This window comes from Nipponia nippon, unplaced genomic scaffold (assembly GCF_047370975.1).
Source record: "Nipponia nippon isolate SJK-2023a ecotype South Korea unplaced genomic scaffold, ASM4737097v1 scaffold_5, whole genome shotgun sequence".
NCBI lineage: Eukaryota > Metazoa > Chordata > Aves > Pelecaniformes > Threskiornithidae > Nipponia > Nipponia nippon.
In genome coordinates this window covers 27,677,639-27,702,409 of record NW_028262369.1, presented here as the reverse complement: position 1 = coordinate 27,702,409, position 24,771 = coordinate 27,677,639, and the positions used below count along the sequence as shown (strand labels likewise).

General features: G+C 39.1%; 1 protein-coding gene across 3 annotated transcripts in view; it reads left to right on the top strand.

Annotated features, from left to right (window-relative positions):
- Positions 1-475: 475 nt before the first annotated feature.
- Positions 476-24,771, top strand: part of OSBPL9 (oxysterol binding protein like 9) — a 63,031-nt gene continuing 38,735 nt past the window's right edge. For 2 of the 3 annotated variants that reach the window (XM_087733271.1, XM_087733269.1), the window contains exons 1-3: positions 476-631; positions 10,462-10,512; positions 14,416-14,494. In XM_087733271.1, the coding sequence (XP_087589397.1) occupies positions 521-631; positions 10,462-10,512; positions 14,416-14,494 (241 nt within the window). In that variant the 5' untranslated portion in view covers positions 476-520. Of the gene's footprint in view, positions 658-10,461; positions 10,513-14,415; positions 14,495-24,771 lie in introns of all 3 variants that reach the window. The other variant, XM_087733270.1, reaches the window with a different exon arrangement.

The window sequence follows — 24,771 nt, the reverse complement described above, 5'->3', positions numbered from 1 at the left end:
ACGAAAAGGCGCCGTGGTGCCAAGTATTTCAGGGGACGGGATAACGCCCTCCCGCCCTCACACAACCGAGGCACCGGGGCGTCGTGCCCTGGCCACACCGCTGCCACCGCGCAGCCCTCTGCCTCCCCTGAGCCGTGAGGGGAAGCCCCGCCACTCCAGGGACCGGACCCCCCAGCTAACACCCGCAAACCCAAGCCCCCCACCGCCCTCCGGACCCCCGCCTCCCCTCACCACGCACCACCCCGCCCGCGCCCGCCTTTCCCTCGCCGCGCTGCACCGCGCCCCGCCCCGCCTCCGGCCGTTGGGCTGCTGCCGCCCCTCCCCCGCGCCGACGCGCGTCCCCGCTGCGCGCGCAAGCCCCGCCCCTTCCCCGCCCGCCCTCCGGGGAAGTGTGGCTCCTGGCCCCGCCCCCTCGCTGCGTGCCCCGCCCCCTTCCCTCCTGGCGGCCGCCGTGTCTCTCCCCTGCTCCCCTCACCGAGCGGGCGGTGCGTGTGGTGGCGGTGCCGGTTCGGTGCCTAAGATGGCGTCTATCATGGAGGGCCCGCTGAGCAAATGGACCAATGTCATGAAGGGCTGGCAGTACCGCTGGTTCGTGCTGGACTACAACGCCGGGCTCCTCTCCTACTACACGGTGAGGGGCAGCGGCGGGCCGGGCGGGTGAGGAGCCGGGCGCGGGGCTGAGGCGCAGGGTGGGGGTGGGGAGGGGACTCGGGGCGGTGTGAGTGCTCGGGTGGCCAATGGGGAAGGAGGAGGCGGCGGGAGCAGCCAATGGGGTGGCCCTGCGGGGAGATTTATCGGTGGGGGCGAGCGGCGTTGTTATTGTTGGCGGCCGGCGCGGGGGGGAGGGGGCGGCCCCGGGGCGGGGTCGTTGGGCGGGAGCGGCCGCTGCCCCCTCGCGGGGAGCTCCCCGGTGGCTCCGGAGCCAGCGGCCCCGGCGGGGTCTCGGAAGACGTAGGTGGCTCCCGCCGCCGCCTGGGGCCTCACGCCCGGCCCCGGGCGGGTGGCGACCCCTCCGCCCCGGGAGAACGGGGCCGGCCCGCTCGCTGCGGGCGGTCCGGAGCCTTGCCCGGTGACGGCCTCGGGCTCCCGGGTCCCGCCGTCTCAGCGCTCCCCTCTCTGTCCAGCGGGAACTTGCTCTGGCGCTGATTTGGCCGCTCTGCCCGGGCGACGGGCCCGTAGGGTGCCGCCTGGGCGGGCGGCTGGCCTCAGGGGCGTCTGCGCCGAGCAGCGGTCTTCGCTGTCGCTTCTCTTCCGCGGGTCCCGGGCACGTTCGCGCTGCACGTGCCGGGTTCCCTTCCTCAACGGCAGGTTGCTTCCCCGTTTGCGGTGGACGTTCCCGTTTCCGTTAAGGGCTTCCTACTTTCCAGCACGAACTTTTAAAGTGCAGCGCATTAAGAAACAGTGATGTTTTCCTTTACGTTTTTTTTTTTTTTCTTTTTTGTAGCCGCTGTCAGATCCTGACTTGCTAGCTTGTTCAGCTTCTTACATAAAAATGTCAATTAAGTTACAAATATTGTATCAGTACAAATTCATTTTTTCAAGGATGTGCACTTAAATGAGGAGGCTAACTGGCTGAACCGCATGTATGCACAGATAAGTTTTCTTAGCATGGAGCAATTGGTGTGTCAGTCTAGATGAAACACATACAATTTACTACAGGTTAAATTTGTAATAGATTTACAACACATAACAGCTTGGAGTACCATGCTGTCTGTGAAGGTATATTCATACAGAAGCAGTGCATATAAAACTTTTTTTTCCCTAAATCTAGGTTTCCAGCCCTATTAGGAGAGAGCTTATCTCCCCAGACCTAGGATTTTATAAGGCTCTCAGCATAAAACAGTTACAGATTCTCAAACAATTTTGGTCGTGTAGGTTCAAAATCCCTCACCTGGAATACGGATGGAGAAATAAAAGTGCTTTTATAGTTGATTTTTAATGGCTGTTCAAATGTCAGCTGTTAGACTGAGATGAATTGGTGAGTGTAGTCTAAGTAGAGGTCCAAGGTACAAAGTCATTTAATGCTCAGCTACAGAAATAGAAACATTTGCTGATGACTAGTGCATATAATAATAATTCTGGTTATTGCACTGACTTTTGTTCTATGGTCTTCACTTTTTTAATAAAAATCAGTTCTTATATTTCATTATTTCCTATGATTAGGTATCCCTACATATGCATTACACTTTGATTTTGTATAATTTATTATGTTCTCTGTTATTATAATGACTTTCGGGTCACAAATTTAAAAATCCTTTTCCTAACTACCTGTCCTAAAAAATTCAAGTTGGGTTCAAGAAATCAAATCATGTTCTGTGCTTTGTGTGCCTTTACCACTAAGAAATGGCTGCAGTTAACATTTACTTTAGAATGCTTTCCTTATCCGTGTGCTATCTTTTCTGCACATATGTCTGTAAAGTACTTGTTACGCCATTCTCTAGACATCTGAATTCATTCTTGTACCTAAGGGTGTGTATCGCGTTGAAAGTCTGGCTGCCAAAAGAACCAGTCCTTCAGCACGCATGCTTCTTCATGTGTGCTGGCATGATTACTCAGAGGGCTGTAGGGTCAGCTGGAGCAGGGGTTTGAAAAGAGAATTTAGATCAAGTCTCAGTTGACCGCATGCCTCACAAGTACTAATATTAACGTTGAGAAGGTAGTGAGATACTGTTTCTTTCAGCTCTACCTTCAGTTTTAGAGTACTAAGTCCGGAATGGTAGATTATAAGGCTGTGGTACATAAGCAATGTTAATTTGGAATGTTTGCAGCTTTGGGGGCTTTATGTGGGGAAATGGCCTGTTGTGATTCTGTATATGCAGACTTCTATTTTGAATTAAAGGCTTATCTATGTGATCAGGTACATAGGGTCACCTACTCCATTCCCTCTGAGCCAGTTTCTGTCTGAAGCAGTGTAGTTGCTTTGCTCTGCTTGTGCAACTGAATGATTTTTGAGCCTGAAACTGGCTCTTCCCTGTGAGTGTAATGCATGGGTGGGGTAGGCTGAGATTGTTTCAAGCTGGCTGTGCAGACATGCAATCTGGAAAGTTTTGCTGATAGGAGAGATTACAGTTAATTGATCAGCTTTTACCTGCTCATCACCTCTCACAGACTCCTTAGCCCATTTCAATCCAGAAAGTTGCGCATGCAGGAAACACTTTCTTCAGTAAATCCAATAGCCAATTAACCTTTGGCAGAGGAGCTGCGGAAAACTGCAGGGTAATAACTTCTGATGCAGCTGAACTTTCCATTAGAGCTAGATCCAGAAACATATGTTTCTCCATAGGTGTGCTCTTGGACTGTTGTATTTAGTCTTCTTTGGTAGTAACTTAAAATAGACTGCAGAAAAGTACCCTTAATGTAGAATAAACATTCAGAGTTAGTGTGCACTTGGGGCGGGGGGTGGGGGGGGAGAAAAAAAAGCACCTAAATTAGTATGCTTTGTCTTTTGGTAAAATGAGTAGATGTTAACCTAAATATGTTTTGGATACATACACCAGAAGCAAATGAATTCAATTAAATTTTCATTTCTAACATGATTAGAATGTTCAAGGAGCAAGGCAAAAGATTTTACATCAAGTCTGAGTCAGAAGAAAAAAGAGAACTTAATGTTCACACTTATTTGTGTTTTCATTTGTGTATTCCTTCCTCTCTACTTAGTTGTATTGCAGTGAACGCTAGTAGTACTACTTGCAAGTGTGAATGCAAATGTTTCTCACATGCATTTCCAAGTTGTTTTACAAAGGTTTTCTACAATGCCAAATGGTTTTCTTTTTTCCCTACTTCTTCTGTAGTTTGTGGGTTTTATTCTCTTTCAGAATAGAAATGTACATCCTCAAATTTGCTTATAATTACATTTGTTTAAATTTATTTATGGATTATATATTTCAGAGAGTATGATAGGGACTTGTCATCCAAATGTTGTCTTTACATGGTTTTGCTCAAATAAATGATTGTCTGATATCAGTAAATGGTTACTTTTTTTCTTTTTTTTTGAAGAGCAAAATATGAAATAAATGACTTTGTGCCATTTTGGATCAGTTTGACCAATGGTTTGGCAAATTACTTCTTTTTTCCCTTCAATATTCTTTGTTTTGTGAATCCACCAATATTTTCTTTGAAGGTATAGCAAATGTAAATCTACTGAAGCATTGTGTTTTTTTCAGTGTGTAGCTCTGCACTGACAATATTTAACAGAAAGTCTCGAAGTGGCTTATTTCTGCCTTCTGCTGGCACAGGAGCTGTAAAGTTGTTCCATGAGCTGGATTCCAGCTGAAAAATAACTTTCTGCTGATTTATTTTTTCAGCTGAATTTGTTCTGTTGTTTGTTTTCTGCATGTCAGTATAAAAATGTGTGTTGGCATTACACTGGAAGATGGCATGAAGACAAAGGAATGGCTAAAGAGGAAGAGGGAGTTGAACGCAATTTACTTTTTGTTTGTGTTTTCTGGCAGAAGTGCTGTCTTAAATACGCATCAGCTATAGCCTTGATTACCCTTGGGAATCCTGTAGAAATAATCCAGAGAACCCCTCAAGGTTGAAAATACGATTTAAATTCTTGTTTTGAGTGTATAAGTCTTCAAATAAATATTTTAATTGTATAATAAATTGAAAGCGGAACTGGCATAGCTGTGCCAGCAATGCTAAAACCAGGGCCAGTAGATAGGAAGGTCAGTTCCTTAAAATAGGTTAAAACTCTGTGGATATTTGACATATGGTGGTATTGAAAGGAGAACTGTTCAAAATGTTATAAATAGGTGCCTTGTATAGTGAATGAGGGTTGCAAGAAAAATTGTTGTGTGTATTCTTGAAACAAAACTGGGTAGCCTCCCATCATCTTAACGGTTCTTGCACCAATAAATGCCTAAAGAATAGATTTAAATGCTTAGCTATTCTGTTGTTGTTTTGTTAATCATTCCATCAAACTACTTTTAAAAACATATGCTGGTTGAATGCTTTCAAGAGCAAAATCTGTGTGAAAACAGTCATTAAGAGGAAGTAGTGGAGGTGGTACAAATATATTTTTCCCCTCATGCTTTTTAAAGATTGCTGCTAGTTAGCAACTTTAATACTGGTTGTACTGTATTGAAGAACTGTTTGTGGATTGTACCATCCAGATATTGAGGAGGAGGACTCAAATTTTGCAGCAGTTTCATGAACCTTTGGTGGTGAACTGAAAACAAATCTTGTTAACTTGATTTCAAATGATGCCTTTGAGGCTGGGGTCGTGGCTCAGAGCCCCTATGGTAGAGACTTTCAGTTGAATGCATTTTCCTGCTTTTTCCAAATACAGTTTCTCAATCAACAGCTGTGTGCAAAAATCCCAAGAAAAGAGGAAAAAAAAAATCTGCTTTTGCACAAACATTCCCTTTGGGGTCTCTGCTTTCCATTCTCAACTGAAGTGACACTTTTTCCTGTAACAACTTGATCATCTGTCACATGCACTGCAAACAGCTCAGTGAGTCTAATAAAAACAGACAAAACTATAAGCAAACTAGGTATAATAAGAAAAAGATTTCTGAATTTATGGACCCAGGATAAAAAATACTGGTGGCTATTACGCAACACTAAGTTGAATTTTGTACATAGTTTTAACTTTGTATCACAGGTTTTGATGCACTGAATAAATTGTTACAGGATTATAGTTTAAGTCGTTGACTCCTATTTAGTAGTTAGGCTATGGGTCTGGTTTTAGGTCTCCCAATACTTGATCGTTACTTTGCAGTGCATGTCATTGGCATTTCTCATCCAGTATAAGCATATTGTGCCTGTTCAGATTTGTTAAAAAATGTTCGATGGGTTAATTTTGTACTGGCACTCTGAACTGCATGCCGTCTGTCCTCTCAAAGCCAGCCATGCAGTCTGCTCCATTAATTTGATGAAGTGTAGTTGGGTGCTCATGTAGGATGTGGATCACGATGGGTACAGTTTGGCAAATCAGAAGAGTACAGATCATGGGCTAGTTGTGGATCCAAAGAAAACCAGTTCAGTACTAAATCTGTTCACTTACCTGCAAAATCTCATCTATTGCATGTTTTTTATATTTTCTTTATTAGGTGTGCAAAATAAAACCAGTAGCAATCTAGAGGAACAATTTTTGTTGTTGTTGTTGTAAGATTACAACTTAGTTTAAGGTTCCTAGCTATTTAAAAGTCTTTCCTCAATGCAGGTTGGGAGCAGTTAAGCTGAGTCTAATGAGTTAATGAATTGTCAGGTGAGAGAGACAATTTAATGAATAAGCTTTATTTAAAATAACTTAGAATTATACAGTATGCACTTTTAATAGCAATTACAGTATTTAGAAATTTGAATGTGGTGATCAGACACCCAGTTCTGCTGCAGATATGGGCTGTTTAGTCTGTAGCTCTGCTTCTTGGGCAAGAGGCTGAAGGGAGGGTCCTATGATCGTGCTGTTCTTTTACACCTTGATCCAGTTAAGGCCTCTCATGTATTAATTTCTTGTAGGATTCTATGAGCACTGTAATGCTTTTCTATGTCAGGAACCATAAAATGTTGCCTTACCTTTTTCAGATATACATGGCATCTCTTGGGATTAAATGAGCCCCAGTGGCATCCTCAGTTATTGCTGCAGTGTTTTAGTTCCTGCTTTATGAGTGCATCCACAAAAGTCAAAGCTTTAGCTACAGAAACAACATGGCTGTTAGATGCTGTCCCTGTGCTCAAGGAGGTCCTCCTCCGAGACTGCGGTGTGCCTTGCAAGGGAGCTAGAGGAATGGTGGGCTGGGAACAGCATGTAAAGTTTTTTAATTGTTGGGTTTTATTTCTGCTTGAAAAATGAGGGTTGCCCTAGCATTTGATGAGAACAACGACTGTTATGGAAAATGGTCCAAACTAAAGCTTCTCCTGTAGTTAAACTGCAAAAATCACTGTTTATAAATAGAGCTTGTTTCAGGTTCTTCATCCCTAATGGGAAATAAATGTCATAAGTGGTTTTGCTCAGCTGTGTACTTAGGTTAGAGATTTCCCTGACAGAACTGTGTGAGTCAAAAATGTACCTCTTCAAGTTCTGTGCACTTCTGCACAAGCCAAACTGGTGCCTGAAAAGTTTTGGAGGCCGACAGCAGCTGGGTTTTATGCTGAAATCTTAAACTTTCCATGCAACAGCTAAAACTCAAATGAAATAGTAGTAGTTCTAAAGATGAAGGAGGGCTGGGGGCCTTTGGGGGGGTTAGGATTTTAATTTTGTTTTGTTTTTTTAAATAGACCCAGGCATTATTTTCAATTCTCTAAGAGTTGTAGGTTACCTGAAATGCCTTATGTTAGATCAGTTCTGTGTTTGATCAACTTCACTGTGTGGATGTAAAAAAGAAACCAACAAAGGCCATAGTTTGGGGAGAGATACCTACATTCCCCCTGCATTAATACTGTATAGCTTTGTTCATTTTTACAAATTTTTATTTGAGTTTCAGCTGAAATTTATCTCGTGTTGCTGTCTGCTTGTAACCTATTCAAATCTATTATCATCAAAATCAGTACACTGTGTATTAAAAGTTTATTGAAAATGTCATTTTGTCTAGTTATAAAACTGATCACTGAAAAAAGATAGCTGCATATTGAAACTTTAAATATAAAATGAAAGTAAAATGTGAATTTTTTATTAGCCATTCAGAGATGTCTTTCTGCGGTATGAGATTTTGTTCAGCAAAATGGAACCATTCCTCAAAACAGTTATGGGATGGCTTTATTTATCCAAGAATACTTGACCAAGCGTAGGACATATTGGATACCCATACCTAATTTCAACCAAAGGGTAAAACATAATCCTCTAAGGGGAAGCTGAAGCTGTCTCAATTGTATTTTTTATAAAATCTTACTTTTGGCGGGGGGGGCATATATAAAATGTCATGTGAGTTATGTTTTAAAGTACTCTCCTGCCGCAATCAGTAAAAAGATTTGCTGTATTCCGATGAGAGAATATAGCACTATGTGCAATGATAGGTGCATGCTTTAGTGCACAGGGAGTTCAGACGCTGGAATGCTAGGTGCTTTATTCCACTTAGGCAGAATGAATTAGATTTACCGCTTCATTATAATTGGTATTCACCAATTAAACCTCTGTCTGAAGATGGCGAAATTGTAAGAATATAGGACCACACTCTGAACCTGTGATTCACCTTGTGAATCTTTTTGCAGACTAAGAACATAATAATGTTTAAACTTAATTTCCATTCCATTAAGATGTGGTGTACAAGAAAAAGGAAGGCATTTACAGTACCTTTTGCAGTTGAGTTGATTGTCAATCTGCACAGTAGAATCCAGGGTTGTTGGGATTCTGCCCTCCCTTGCGCTAGGGCTCGTTCTCATCTTCCCTGCGCTTAGCTGGTTGAGGGATCTAAACCAAACTAAAACAAATGTCTCTTCTGCTACCTTTGCTTTTTGTCTGATTTGGTTCCCTGCCTGTGCTCAGTACAGCGAGCTGGGAGTGCTTTGCCTGGCACGCTGGAGGGCCTGGAGTGGGTGATCCGGGCAGTCAGACCTGATAGGTTTCTTTCAGCTGCTGCAGAGTTGCATCCTCAGTCCAGGTATTTTCTTTCCTAAGACAATGCCACTATTTCTCCTTGAAACCACCAGAGGGAGTATTAAGCTCCCAGAAGTGTCCTCCCATTTTAGGAGAACACTCAAGGCAGTGAATATAAAAAATAAAAGTGTACTCTAGTGAGGTGTGTCCCAAGTATGTACAATTTCTGACAGAAAATTATTGGAGTAACGTTGTTTCTAGATCCGTTCCTAGTTTTGAGCTTTAAAAAAAAAATTCAAAAAAATCTTCCCTATGTAGGAGTTTTCATTCAGGAAATCTTCAAAAAAATTGTATATCTGTAGAATACATTATGGATGCACTGCTGGTCTTTACATTGATATGAAAACAAATGGATTAATACCGATGGATTAATACTAACATTCAGAAGTCAACTCTGACAAATTAGAGACTGAATTGAGTGAGAGATCAGCAAAAACATAACTTTATTTGGAGCTCTGACTGCTATATTTTTAAACTATCTTTAGTGAATAGGACTTGCTGTGACTGCTTCGTGCTTTCCTTGTAGCTGTATCTCGAATATGTAGCAGATGAAAAATAATTTGTTGCTGTTAAGACTGATAATTCTGGCTCCTGTCTTTTTTCTGACTGATATCAATAAGATTTCACTGTCTAATGGCTTCAGGGAAAATAGGCTGGTCATAATCACATCAATATATTGTCTAGATGGAATTGTTTAGATACTCTTGGAAAGAAGTGGGTATTTCAGAAGATGACAGTAAGAGAACCTGTTCATGAGACAGCAGTGATAGCTGTGTTTTCGTGGCCTGAAAGAATGTAGCTTGAATATTGGGATGGTAAGAGAGAAGGGGTTGTATCGGACAAGACTCCCTTTGCAGATAAGGCTACAATGGCACGTAATTTATCATTTAAAAAAACAGAAAGTGTGTGCGCGTGGGTAGTTAAAAACCAGAAGATGTTTTGCATCTGTCGGAAAACTGAGTATTTAGGATGTCCAAAATGTTTTCTTTTTTTCTTTATCTTAAAGAGTTTGTATGTGTGCTACTTGGGCTTGCAAATATTGCCCAGTAACACTCAGGTCATTGGCAGAAAGTTACTGACACATCTACCTGAGTCAGTGCTGGGAATAGTTGAAAGTTCAAGGTATCAAATTTCAAGCTAGAAATGAGTTGGCTGTTTAGGATTGCCTGTTTGGGGGGGTTGAGGTTTTTTTGCCTGGAATTCCCTTGCCAGTGCTTCAAACAGGTACTAAAGAAGAGATTCAGTAATTTAGCTGCAAGGTGGGCTAGTCTACAGGTTTGAGCACTGGTTATGGACATAGGAATCCTGTTTTCTGATGTGGGGTCTTACTGCTTAAATGGCTATAAACATAACTTTTCTAACTGTTGTAATGAAAGCAGGCTATACTATTTAGGAAGTAGACATAGAAACCTGTCTAAACATGAAATATATATCTGTATGAAGAAGTGTATGAATCTGGGAAAGTTTCTGGCAGATATATAATTTCATTTGTACAATCCTGCCTGCAGAGCCGGATTTTGTTATATAGATACTTTTCTGAGAGTAGGAGAGAAAGGAGGAAGATGTAAATCAGTGTACTGCCACTCTTTAATATTCCTTAATTTCTTTTTTCTTCACTTCTTACTTTCTGTAAAGGTGTGGACTGCATCTTCGAAATATTTCTTTAAGGTATCTACAAAACTTCTTGAAGTGGGATATTGTATTCTTATTTTTTGAAGGATTACTTTTTTGATACCATGGTGGTGTACTTTCTTTTGTGTGAGAACTAACCTATTTTGTAACAGAAGTTGCATCTCATTTAATCAGTCAACAAAACATTATACAAAAATGCTTCATTCTTTTCTCAGTTGCTTTGAATAACTAACTTTCTCCTTGCAATTCTTACTGTATTTGTTAATCCAGTGATCTGTTTTTTTCTGTTTCAGTCAAAAGACAAAATGATGAGAGGATCACGCCGAGGGTGTGTTAGACTCAGGGTAAGTGTTGTTTTATTCAATACTTAATGACTTACGGTGTATAATATGGGCTAATGGAGAGAACTGCAAGGAGAGTTTTGAGGTTTGGGCTCTATTCCTGACTCAGCAAAATACTGAAATAGTGAAAGTATTTAAAGAAAGAAAACATTAGAGGTCAAGTGACATGCTCGGCTAATTACAGTCTGTAATTTTATATATAGTATTAAATCATTATATATTTTATACATTGTATAAAAAACATTATATGACAGAATAAGATGGGTTAGTAGTAGCACGCTATGAAAAAGTTGCTGTTTGCAGTTCTCATTTCTTTCTGTGTGGAGATATATATGTATATACATGTATGTTCTGTACCTACAGAAGTCATTGAAAAACTGTTTCCTTCTGTCCTTCTGATTTGCTTTTATTCTCTTACTGCGTCCTCCATTCTGCCAGTTCGGACACTCTTTAGGCCTGCCCCTTGACTGTGCTTGAGCTAAATAAAACAAAGGAGGACTGGAAAGGGAAGGAAGAACACAGCAGGCAAAGTTTTTGAAATAGCAGCTGAGGGGGGGATACAAATTGGGGAAACAGAGGTAAGAAGATGCGGAGTGGGAAAGCTGAGCATTACCTGTTTGAGGCACTCCGGCTTGGGACATTTAACCTTGAATGCTGCTGTTGTAGCTTGAAGTGACAGTACTGAAGTGAGCTGGGAATGCTGTGATGTCTTTGCACATGCCCAGTTTTTACCTTGTGGTCATGCACTTACCAAAAATACTTCTTGCACAAGTCCTTTTTCTGTATTTTTTCCCATTCCTCATGGAATCTCTGGTTCCAGTGTGCAGCAGTCTTGTGAAGAGCTGGTGTAAGTAGGGGGAAGGAGTCAGGAGGATGATGGGTGTGCATGGGAGCATTTTGAATCTTGACGGAAGAGAAGTATAGGGAAGGTGATCTGTGGTCTGACACACAATGTGATGAGAGTTGCAGCAGAAATCTGCTTCTTCCAGTTACTCCTTCCCTCTGTTGTTACTCCTTTCTAGTCTTTCTGTGGGCCTAATAAAGGGGTACCAATAACCTTTTGAGATTCATACAGAGAATCTCCATTCATCTGGATTCCAGATGAATTTTTTGCACTGTCCCCTGTTTAATGTATTGGTATGTTAATTTAGAATTTCTTTAAGGGTAATGTAAACTCAAACCGCTCCCTAGAACATTACATTCCTAAAGATTCATGAGGATGTTTTTTGCATTGTGTAGAAAAATTTAATGTGAAAAACCATGCCTGCTTTAATAGTGTTGTGAGCCTGTTAATGTGGAGGTTGGTCTCAGCCTGTCAGTTTAGGAAATATTAAAAGTGAACAATCTGTTCAATATTGCATGATCCATTTTTATATGTATTTAACATAAAACAATCCCTTTCTCTTCACTCATCTGCCAGTCTCCCACCTCAAATTACTCTTTGGAGTTTTCTGAAGATTTGCTGACTCCTCCATCCTTTCTCTGAATGTGTGTGGTTTGTTTTTTTTGTGAGGGAGGAAGGAATCTTTCTTTTTTCTGCTTTTGTAAAGCAGCTCTTCTGGCAGATGACAGTGATACTGATAGCTGAACAGATGGGCTTCTGCAGTCTGAAATTCTATCAAAGAGGTTTTCTGTTTAGAGTAATTGTTGATTTGTAACTGTAGGTGTGAACATAAACAAACATGTAGTTTAAGCGATTTCGCTAAAATACTTCCTTTTTTCTTGAATTGATTTTTAAAAGCTTGTTCCTCACCTTTTTGCTCTTGATACACATTTCACAGGCCTGAAGTTTCATCTTAAAATGCTTTTGTTGACTGTCATAGTGTATTTAGGAAGGTGTGTTCATAGAGGAATCTGTCATCTATACTATGCTTAGGTCCTGCTTCACTTTTCTGGAATCTACACATAAATTTTCACACTTTAGTTTTTCTTTTACTTGCCCATGTGTATTATCTGCATGACAACAGAAGCATCTTCTATGCTTACGCTCAGACCCTTTGCCTCAGCGTTGCAATTAGAGTGTGCGCACTTGAGGCAGCTTTGTGCTGAGATCACAGACAGTGGTGTGCTCTTCCTCCTCCTCAGTTTCCTCCCACCACTTAGGATGGAGGCAGGATTTAGCTGTCCTAGTCCAATCTTTTTAGCCTTACATTAGTTTTACCTGTATTCTCTGGGGAGAATATCTTGGTCATGTTCTTGGTGTCTGACTTAGAAATTTTTGGTATAGCTGGTGAGGAGAATGATACTGTACAACTTGCAGTGATATTCTGATTTATTGTGTAGCAAAACATGTACTTAAAGTGCCAGACTGTTTATCTATTGGTCTATTAAAAAAAAAATAAAAATTCTGGCAAAATGAATCTGGCCCATCATGTCACGGCCAGATAGTCTCCAAATGTAATGACTAGTCATCTGGTTGTTGTTATGTGCTGGAACTAAAAGTATTCAGAATTATACTGGCTTCAGTACACTTTTTAGGTGCCTTTTTTATGGTGATCACAGAGCTGTCATTGAAAAACCTATATGGAAAGTACTTCTTTGGAGAAGTTAAGTGGTAAATTTTTGTCAGTGGAGGGGAAAAAAGGCAGTTTGAGCTATCCTTTCCTGCTATATAGCCTTGAATTACATATGGTTGGTGCTATTCTTAAATAGGACCTGTTCCTTCCACTCAGTCTTGTGGTGCCTGTGATGGTCCCAGCCATACATGAGCTGGTACCATTGGCCAGAAACCTCATATAGGGGCTATGAAGAATGTGTGTGAGTAAGATTGATTCAGATGCCCCTGCCCCTAAGTCTGTACCAAAACAATTCTTATGTTTTTGCCAGCCTGATATTTACCTAACCCTCTGCCCTGCAGTTGCTGTATGATACTTGGCTGAATGAAATGAAGCACTTGTTGGAATTGACTTACAGGTGCTCGTAGTACTGTTGCTTGCTGTTTACTTGGATGGAGTAAGGGCAGAATTTACCTTTCAAATATGTGCACCTTCCAGTGATGTCTGTCTGTTTTGTGGGAGGGGGAAGGATAAAACAGATCCTGATGCTGTGTCTCCTGCAGAAAGAAGAGAAACTGAGTAAATCCGCTGGTGATTTTTGAAGTATTTTGAACTAAATGTTATAATTTGTTGGAGTTGGCAGAGGCCTGGAATGGTTCTTTTTCAGTGTCTTCGTCTCCTGGGTGAAAAACTGTGTTATGTATCAAGTGTTTGCGGGGGGGGGGGGGGGGCAGGAATGAAGAAGATGTGGATAGATTTGTAAACAGCTGAGCACAGATGGCCTTTAACTCTAATTTATTTGCATTTCCTTCTAATAATTCATGAGGAATTAGAAGACGAAGCTAGCTGTTTTTGATATATCCTGTTGATTTACTGATAATATTTACTTAGGCACTGAAAATTAGATCGTGCAGTGTAGCAGTGACATGACATGGTGGGCCAAATTAACTTTGCTGGAATGTTTTATCTTTTTTATAGACTGGTAGATAAAATCAGGTCAAGAGCTTCTTTTTGTAGAGTATCTATGAATTACTATTTTTATACATGGAAAGTACTTATAAAATATTGCTCCCCACTCTTCTTTAAAATATAAGTTAGAATGTAGTAGAAAACTGTTTACTGTAATGATGCTGTAGCATAAAGCCACCTCCCTTACAAAAATAAAAGATGCATATTATTATCCAGAAAATCAGTTTTACAAATAATTACTGTTTTTTTCTGCAACTAAAAATGTATTATTTAAAAAAAATGACTTGCATCCTATGACTAAACAGAGAATCTTTCTGCTCTTTACTGTATTCAGTTTGCTTCTAATTTGTCAATGCTTTTTAAATTCCAGTGGTGTAGTGATAGAGTGTATGCTGCTGATGTCACTGCTTGCCTTATCAGGATTTTGTTCTTTGTTTCACAGGGAGCTGTGATTGGTATAGACGATGAGGACGACAGCACCTTCACAATAACTGTTGATCAGAAAACCTTCCATTTTCAGGGTGAGCTGAAAGAAGAGATTGTTTTTTCTTATAATAGATTCCACTTGTATTTGATGGATGATTTTAAATGTTTGGCAACAGAACAGCATGAATGAGCACACTGAGAACATTCTGGATCCAGGGGTGCTGCAGGTTAGGCAGGGATTTACATCTGCAGTGGATACATATGTGCTAGAAAGAGACTGTAGCTCTGGCAGGATTTGGAGATTAAAAATGTAAAGAATAAATCACTCAAGGGGAGAAAGTAATGGGCTTCTGATTATGGGTTTCGCTTACAAAACGTTTCTGATCTTCGTTATCAAGATACAATTATGCATTTCTGTATGAAGAGAATCAAGACTGGTCTGAAGGTTGCAATTTGTATCCAAATAGAACTTAATGCTCAATTATGAGGAGACTAGAGGCAACATTTGGCTTAAAGGTGGAGCTTTGCTTCAAGATTTACCAGCTTGCATTCATTTCATCTACATTTCTGTGTCTTGTCTGCCAGTCACCATTTCTCTGCTATTATCCTTTTATTCACATTTACTAACACCAATGCCATCTGCCACTGCTATGTTTCGTCATTGCATGCTATGGTTCACCGGTAGAAAGGGTAAGGTACTATATAATTGTTATGTACTGCTTAAATTATTTTATTTGCAGCAGTAGGACAAAATACTGTGATAATATTGACTAGAGAACTTCTCTTTTCTGTATGTTAAAATCCTAGGGAAGTGTGATGAAAATATTTTTCAACTAACATTTGTTAGTCCTTTTGTTTTTCCTCTAAAATATAGTGACTAAATCATTTAATTGATTTGCATAGAGCTGGAAACTAAATGTCCAAGAGGCACATTTGCATGTAAGCAGTTATATTAATTTATATAAACTGGAATAATTCTATAACCTATATTGTACTGTACATATTTTTAAACCAGTGATTTGGAAATGGGAGTTATCATTAATACTGCTGTGTTTGTGAGAATATTTCTAATGATAAATATTAATTGTACACCATATTGTCGCTGGTATCTGTATTGCTTGTGCTACAGTTCTTCCTAAATGCTGCTGCTGCACTCTGGCTTTTCACTGCATTAAGCCTCATAAACATACCTTCATAACGCTGAGTTCACAGTAGTACTTAAATCTACTGTTCCCAAGGATAACTGATAAAATGCAAGCTAATTGCTAATGCAGTAATGGAATGCCGTACTGTGGCAGTCTTTCAGTACTATGAAGCTAAATACTGCTGAATATTTGAGAACTTGATACAGGTAAATCTAGAAATCTCTCATCTTTAGTTACTAAGATATACCTTTTTTAATATGTCTTATTTGCACTGATTTATTATACGCTATATTCTCTTTTGGGTAGTCAGATAACGTGTCTTAAAAGACGACTAGTAGTATTTGATACAAGTAATGTTCTGCTCTAAGTAATAGTGATAATTTTTAAACACCATTTTTGTCACATAACATCTCATGCTTTATAATCTCAATTTGTGTGCATTTCATATCAGATCAGGATTCGTGTATGCTCCTTCAGTGTAGAACTAAGATCTTATACGCTATTTTCTGTATTATGCTTTTTCTATTAGCATATTATGAAGATAACATCTGTGATATCCAGCAAATTGTAATGATACAAGTACAGTATTAGTATATGTGGCTGTAAAGCGAAAATGTAAAAAGGCAGGTAAGATATTAGTGCTGGGATATTTCAGTATAAAACAGCTCTGTGGAACTATATGTGTGGTTCTTACGGTCATTGTAAATGTATTCTCACCTCATGCAACCTTTATGTCATATATATATATATATAAAATATTTGTGCATTATATTAAATTAATTTGGTATTACACAGGCTTTAATTTCTGTGAAATATAGGTTGCTATCAGTCATGAATGGTGAATGGGTAATAATGTAAATACTACAGTATGTATTCTGAGGCTACACAGGATATGTAGAACAGATTCTGGGAATAATCCAGGAAAACATACAGTATTCCTAACAATTTATTTCTAAGATTTTTTTATACACGATGCAGATAGAGCTTTTGTTCTGCGAGATAATCACAGCTGTAAATACATTCACCCTTTTTAAAAGAAGTCTTGTACAAGAGAAGACTGCTTCAGAAATGGCAACTTTTTAAAAGATACAATCTTTTCCTTCCTTGTTACTGCCTGCCTTCATTCTCAAAGACAGCCAGGGATCCAGACAACCTGAAGCCTAGCTGGGAAAACAACAGAACTTTAAAAATACCAAGATTTCAAAGGTCTGCTGACCTGTATGCAAGTTAGGGTCCCATCTGCAGTAGAATGGTTTCTCTTTCAGGCTCCAGAAGAAAAATGTTTTCTTGTACTCAGACTTTAAGTACTGATTGTTGAAGACTTGAATCTTCTTTGGCCTCAGTGAAATTTTGCTGACAGGCACTGATAGAATTTGAATTTGGGAAAAGAAGGAAAAACTTCATACTGGATTCATTAATAATTTCTTAATGTCAGTTGCTGAAAACTGCACATCTGCCTAACATTGTAGAGATGTAAGTAATGAGATGAAGGGCAAGTAAGTAATTTCAAGATGTCTGATCAGCTTCTCATGGGGATGTTGTTTGTGTGTGTGTGTGTGTGTATCTGAATTTCTGAAGCGCTAAACCTCCAGCATCTTCCACTAAGATTTGCCTGTCACTGGATCTCGGGGAATTCTGAGTCTTTCCAGTGTGTAGTTCATATTTTGTTGCTGCCTGTGACAATCTGCCTCTGTTCTGTTTGCAACAGCGGCCATCTCTGTATTGAACATTAGTAAGTTAAAAAGTTTTTATTACAAAGAAAATGTAGGCTTTGAATGATGACTGCATAAATATCAAATGGTATCCATATACTTAGTGTCTCGGTATAAAGGAAAGGTGAATTGAATAAAAACGGGCAATAAAACAAAACAGCATCTTTTGATTTTATTGTCAGCTTAACTTTAGCTCTGCCAGAGTACCCAGCAGATTTTTCCCCTTTATTGTTACATACGACTGTATTGATACCTGTTCACACTGGAGGGGGAAGGAAGGGGTAGAATGTCCACAGAAATTTAAAAATATATTTAAATGTAATGTATTTCATCTCCCGGTTGGTCCTTGTTTGGTCATATTGTATATCCAGTTTCATGGCTTGATTCTAAGGCTTCTAAATTAGGTAGATCTCAAAGCACTCCTTCATGGGTTTGTTCAGATTAGATGCAAAAATCCATTCAAGTTGCTGCAAGACATTTGGGATAATACTCTTAGTCTAATGTACCTTCCTGTCAGGAAGGTCTTTCTTGATAATATATTTTTTCTTGCTGTAATACATGTCCCTGTTCTAAATGTTCGTAACCTTCAAACACGGTGCGGGTTTTGTCTTTTGTTTGTTGTTTTCTTTTTTTTTTTTTTTTCCTTTAACATCTTCATATCATCACCTAGCTATAAGCTCTGTCCATTTGGAAAGTCAGTTCTTCCTTCTTCATATCACTTAGCTGCTCTTTCTGCTCACTAGGGTGCTCATGGCTTAAATTCAAGAGTGGGAACATGGTGTTCAAGATAGTCTGTCAAGGGTATTGTTGCCTTCTTGATATTTGAATTCCTGTCTAACCTGAAGCAATAATGGCTTTTATTTGGACTGAAATACTTCACTAAACACACATTGTATGCAGAAACGAGAATTCAGATTTTTAAACTCCTACCTGAAAACCTAGCTCTTATTTTTGCAGCCTGCAGCACAGTTCCTTGGAAGGCAAATCAGTCTTGTCTCCACTGTTTTGTGTAATAAAGGACTGAAAGACTGGAAGCAGTCCAGTGCATTGATCTGAGATGATTTTGCTTTAGCTTTTGTCTTTCCTTTCCTATTCCTGCCACAAAAGTATCTGAGAAATGAAGCATGAATGTTGCTGTGCATCTTATTCTCCTATTACATGAAAGCTGTCAGCTGGTAAAGGTAGATTTCTCCTTCTTCCCCATACCGGCCCAGTTTCTAGCTTGATTTGTGACTGTCTACCATCCCAGCTGAGAAAAGAGGGAGATATGCACAGCAAGAGGTTGCCTTAATGTTATAAAAGCAGGGAATTTTTGTTAATGTGGGACACAGGTATTGCTAAGGATATACCGGGGTCCACAAAGGCCTTAGTTGCTGAGCAGTATCAGAATTTGAGATTTTAAGTATTTGTGTTAAGTATCAAAATTAAGTATAAAGGCTTTAGACCTGCATTTCACCACTACTTGGGGAAACAGTCAATATTTATAGTCTTCTATAAAGCCTTAGCATTGACACCAAGTAGATGACAGGAAACTGATTGTCCTTGTGGTATAAAGAGGCACTTTAGTCTATCAGATTACCCAATTTCAATAACGATTCATAAATGGCAGCCTTTTCCCCAAAAGTTTTGAGAGCTTTTCTAATTTGATACTGCAGAATGCCTAGAAAGAGATTTTGGTGTGAAATCTTGGTCTGTGCTGGTTTCCTCAATGATGTTTATAATTGCTGTGAGCACATTGTTTGCCCTAAGCTGACATTTTTCAGGGCCTTCTGGGGTTCTGGTAATGCTGAAACAGTGAATTCCTCTATTCTGTGCTCCAGGGTGCTTTTATAGCGCAGAGGAGGATAAGTAGCTATGTAAAACTTCCAGGCTTGTCTCCATACATTTCCATCAGAGCTGTGCTACCTGTCCTCCTCCCTTTTCATAATACAAATGTAACTAACTTCTGCTTTGTGATCCTGACCAGATTTGTGCTACACAAAGTTCTGGGCTGCATCTCGTCCTCTCCCGATTGGCAAAATGGCAAAAATTCCTCTGAGAACCAAAACTAGGTTTAGCTTTTGCAGTATGGTTTTTCTGTCTTCCTCTCTCTTCCTTCTACCTGCTTTTTGCTACTAATGTAGTATACTAATATTTTGAGCAGTTGGAACTTGTGACTGGAGCGCAGAGAATGGTGCATGGCTGTGGTTTTACGGTTTCATGCAGTTCCTTCTTGCATCCGCAGCATCCTGTATTATAAGTGTCTATTTTCTAATCATACCGTGAGTATGCCATTTATAATGGGGCTAGCTGCACTCAATTTTTATGGTCGTATATAAACACCTCTTGGTTTTCCTTTCCTTGAGGTTGAAGTAGCAGATTTCAAAATGTATGTTAAATTTGAGATTAACAAAGAAAATAATACCTTGAAACAGTATCTGTGTGATGTGTCCAGTTGTTTTCTTTTTTCCTTCCTCTGGAAGAAACAGCATATTTATTGCTTGTTCCTTTTGGCATCAATGTGAATCTATTATCTCAACTGTATATATGATAAATGGCAACTATTTTGGAAAGATGAGCTTTGTCAGTGTGAGAAAAAGGCATATTGAAAGGGGAGAAATGGTCAGAAAAGGTCTCACTATAAGAAGGGAAGGGATACTGAGAAGGTCAACACTCTCTTCCTTCTGTTTTAACAAGGAATTCCAAGTAGCAATAAACTTGAGTTTGACCTCTTAAATTGAGAACTATATTATTGGCTAAGGAAAACGGTTATATTTTTGTTCTTCTGGTTTTATTTTTTTTTTAGTTCAAGCCAAAATATGGTTTCTACCTTAAACTAGTCGTTTCTGAGCTAGTTCAGTGTGATCTGCAAAGGCTTTTAGATGCAAATATACCTTGAAAGCCATTTCCACAGAATATACTATATAAAGTATTATTTAGTGTTACTACTATTATTAATATTTAAATATTGACATTCTCTAGTGAAAACCCAGATACTTGCAGATTGTCCCACATTCAAAAATGTTTAATTACTAAATTACATGTTGTGTATGAATTCCCAGGGAGAACTAATAGCATTTTGTTCATGTATTTCCTTTGTCATGCAAGTTTCCACCTGAAGGTATGTTTATGGGCTGCTTATAAAGCTTGCTAAAAAAGCTTTTCAGCTTAGGTAACACTGAAACAGCAGTTTAGTTGGTTTCTCAAGATCACAGATTAATCGTACTAATACATTATACACAGGAGACCGTTTGATGCTTTTTCTTTGGACAAGATTAGATTTTCTCTTTCTCTCTTATGACTGCAGTGGAGTCTTCAGTACGTACAGGGAGAGCAGACTGGTCAAACACCGGCAGAGCAAAATGAGGGTTGATTTATATGTGTGGGTGGAGAATGGCATCAGGAGGAAGATTAGTAGAAGGGAGGATAATGATTGTGACAACTCCAAAATTATGATACAGAGGAAATAAGGTACTGAAACTATGTTCAGCCTACTGACAGATGTGGGAGCTGCATGTGGTAGAAGGGTATTTGTAAGCAATGAAACTATAGTATTTTGGTAGGCTTGTATGAAACCCTGCTTCATCTTGCATGTTTTTCTATGGTTTGAAAGGCCTTCAGTGACTTTAAAAAGAGATTTATTTAGCCATGGAACAGCCCATTGATGTGTGACTTTTCCACCTTATTGGGCACTACTAATAAAATCTCTCTCCATTGAGATTGGTGGCAAAAATCCCATGGATCTCAATACAGTCAGAATTTCACCTCTATCATCTGGTTATTTGTGTGTAAAGATACTACATTAGTTCTGCACTTGGCTGAGAAAATATGGGAATTTTGCATAAAAATCAGTGGAAGTTTTGTCAGAATGAAGACTGCATAATTGACTCTATTGACTCTGTGGGTGTAATAGACTTTTTTTACTGAGTTCTGCCTGTAAGTAGGTCACAGTGAATGAAAATAAAATATGCATTTCACTTTGTGACAGTATGGTGTATTTATAAGTAATCTAGTAATTTTTTTAACTAATTCTTGAGGTTTTTCTTTCATCCTGATGCCCATGTAGATGCACACAGAAAAAAAAAAGCACTAGTATGCTAATTCTGAGGTGATATGTTTTATATATTCTGTCTTCCAAGTACTGCTGTGCATGACCTAGAAATGCTAGTGGTAAATGCTGTATTGTGGAGCAGAGTTGTTAACTTGTTTGTATCTAATCTTTAGATGCTATCAAGCTTAGGCTAGAAAAAGTAATCTGTTTTATGCTGTACTTTAACATTTGGTATATGTTATATAAACACACATAATCTCTTCACAACAAAGTAAATATTATAGAAACTCTAAATTACAAAATTTATTCTCTATTTGGGAAATTAATAGAGGCTGAGAGCATTTAATGTAGTTGCATTTAATTTGCCTTCTTATCCTCACAGAATAGAACATTGTAAAATCCCTGCCATATCTGCCTTGGCAGTTTGGGAAATTCAGAGATAAGGGACAAGTTGTAAAACATCATTTTTCTCAATTACAGAAATTCCTCAGTAGAAGCAATGATTCTTGTCTTTAGTACTTTTTTCATTCTGTAATTTTCTCCTTGGTAAAATAATTGCTTTTCTTTCTTTGTACCTCCTCTAGGAAAGAGTTCAGAAAATTTGAGTAAAAAACGAATGTTAAAATATCTTATGAATAAACTCAACCAGACAGATCGCAAAAAATGCACGTCTTTAAAAATATTATTATCATATTAAATCTCACTGTAATGCAATTACATGCTTTTCAAGTGTGCTTCTCTGAACTAGTCACAGATAGGACTGGGATTGTGTTAAGTACCCTGTGGTTGTCTCAGACATGCCTGAGATGCCACGATAAATTACACAGGTACCTTTCGAAGGATGCACTATAGACACAGAGGAGTGAAAGGTTAAACATATGGGAACAAATGTAATCTAGCTCATAAACACTAGTTCTACTAGAAAAATGTAACAGTAGCTTAACTGACATAATCATGGTAAATTTGCCATGCTTCAGCCATTAATGATGCCAGCCTCTTGCATACAGCAGTGAATATATTGCTCTGTGTGGATTTAGCTGGTTCCATGTGCAAATGTTCACTGGTAAATTGCAGTAAAAACTGAGTTAATGAATCTGGCACTTAAAATAGAGAAAAGCACAGGGACTGTTACTGTTCTCTCAACTGCAGAGAGTATTCATATTTTTGTGGATAGTTGATGGCCTGGTACAATTTGAATTTCAGCTAACAAGGTGACTATTGCATTAACCCATCTGAGACTGAGAACCACAGAGGATATTCATGTAGTGTAGTGGGCTCCTCTATTTAATTTCTTTTTCTAATTAGTGTAAAAACATTTGAATCGCTTATAAAGAGCTAACACCTTTATGTTTTTTGAATGCCAGATATTTCTCATGTAGATGTCTCAGTGTTTCTTATTTGGCTTTTGTAATACTGTTATTCTAGAGTCAGCCTAGGAAAATGTAACTTGTTTCTCTCTCTTTCCCCCTACCCTTCTTCTCTTTCTAGAAATGTTGTGTCAGGAAGGACCATATATCATTACTTCATTTTTATATAAGCACAGATACTAGTGAAATTCCTTGGACTAGATAATAATTGTCTTATCCCAAATATGTTGGCAGAAAGAAATTCTGGAGTAGCTTTCCCATAGGAATTGGGGGGTGGGTGTGGAATTAACTTTAAAATGGAGCCTGATCAAATCATGAGAAAGGTTGGAGTGATTTCAGGGTACTTGAGACAGGAACACAGGACTGATGAGCAAGGCGTTCTTGTCCCCTACCTGCTGAAGAAAAGCTCCAGCATTCGCTGATGCAGAGTGAATATTACGTAGTGTGCATCACAAACTTTTTAGCTGAAAAGATAATAGAGCTTTTTCTTTGGCCAAAGTTGCCCTTTTTAAATGAAAAACGGCTTGGATATCTAGCCTTCCCTACAGATGGGTGGATAATGATCTCTGACCATTGTGTGTAGGTTTTTCCCATAAATTGTTTGTGAGTGTGTTGGCTAATCTCTTTTTTTGAATGTTCCCATTGATTTTTTTTTTCATCAGTGATCTTTTGGCAGCTGTTCAGTTCTAAATTGCTTTTACCATTAGAGAGCTTTTACTTGCACCTAATCTCGCAGCAGCCATTTTGATTAGATTTAATATAACTTTTCTCACAGCTTGCTTTACTAAAAACTGCATCCCACTGTTTTCTCCATGGTTTTATTAAACGAGTGTATGGAGGAGAACCAGGAGGATCTGCTGTTGATGATAGATGGTCTGAAAGTTAAACCAGTGTCCTGAACAGAGTGCTTAAAAGGTTACAATGCTGTGTGTTTCCGTGCAGTAAGCAGCCTTCTCATGGCAGTGTTCCTGGATTTATCGTGGCCAAGACTTTGTCTTAGTAGCAGCGTTGATGAGATTCACGTGTTCTACCTAAGGATTGATCATGCTATGCCATAAGTTTGCAGTGTCTAGTATATGAGGAAAAAATACAGCTTTTTTCCTTCTGCTGAACTCTGGTAGAAAGAGCCATAAAAAGTGCTATTGGAGGAACAGAAGCTTCACAAGTTTAATTTATGAGCATGGGAAAGTCAGTTCAGTTTTTGAACAGTACTGATTGGTTGGTTTCTAGGTCTTCCCTGTTGCTGTAAGCCTTCTCTGTTCTGTTAGTGCTTCACATACAAGTCTTAATGTGATAACCTTTATTAATGGGCTACTGTATATTGAGATTGGTATTTAACTAATACAGTGACCTCTTTTTGCTGGCAGTATGGAAGGTCATAGGAAGTCTATTGCAATACAAGGATTAATTCACTGGTCTGCAGCTTAATTGTTCCTTTTTTAGTTTAAATAATTGTGGGCAAAAAACTTGAACACTGGATTTTTGTATCTCGTGAATTAATTACTAGCTCCTCAGTGACTTGTACCCCAGTTCCCCAGTAAGATGTTCTTTGGGTCTGGGAGATGGTTGATTAAAAAAACAGAGAAAAACAGAAAACAAACCCAAGAAACCTTACACACATTGAAATATGTTAACCACCGCCACTTTGAACACACATTTGAAAAGCTGAAGTATTAGTACATTTGAAGTGCTGGTAGATTAATGACACAGGTAACTTTATATGTTTACTGTTCAGAAGCATAAGCTTGATTATGTCTGTCAGGACTAAGCAAAGGGGCCTATTCTTGGTAAGCAGAACCACAGAAGCTAATAAGCATTAAAATTACTCTCAGAGGACAATATATCTGATTCTAATTGACTAATTCAGTAATTGAAATTAGTGTTAAAGTGTAAGCTATGCTGTGAAAAAAGAACAGGTTGGTTGTGTGTGCAAGTGGGTGCGTAATGTGAAAAGAAAAATAATTTGCACATTGCAAAATGTATTTGGCTTAATGCAGTCATCCGGGCAGAGTTCATAGGGTCTCTGTCCCTTCATCCTGTCTAGTTTCACTGCATTATAAACTTGTCCTCAGCACCTACTTCAGCTTTTCAATTAAAATACAGAGAACTAGCAGGAGG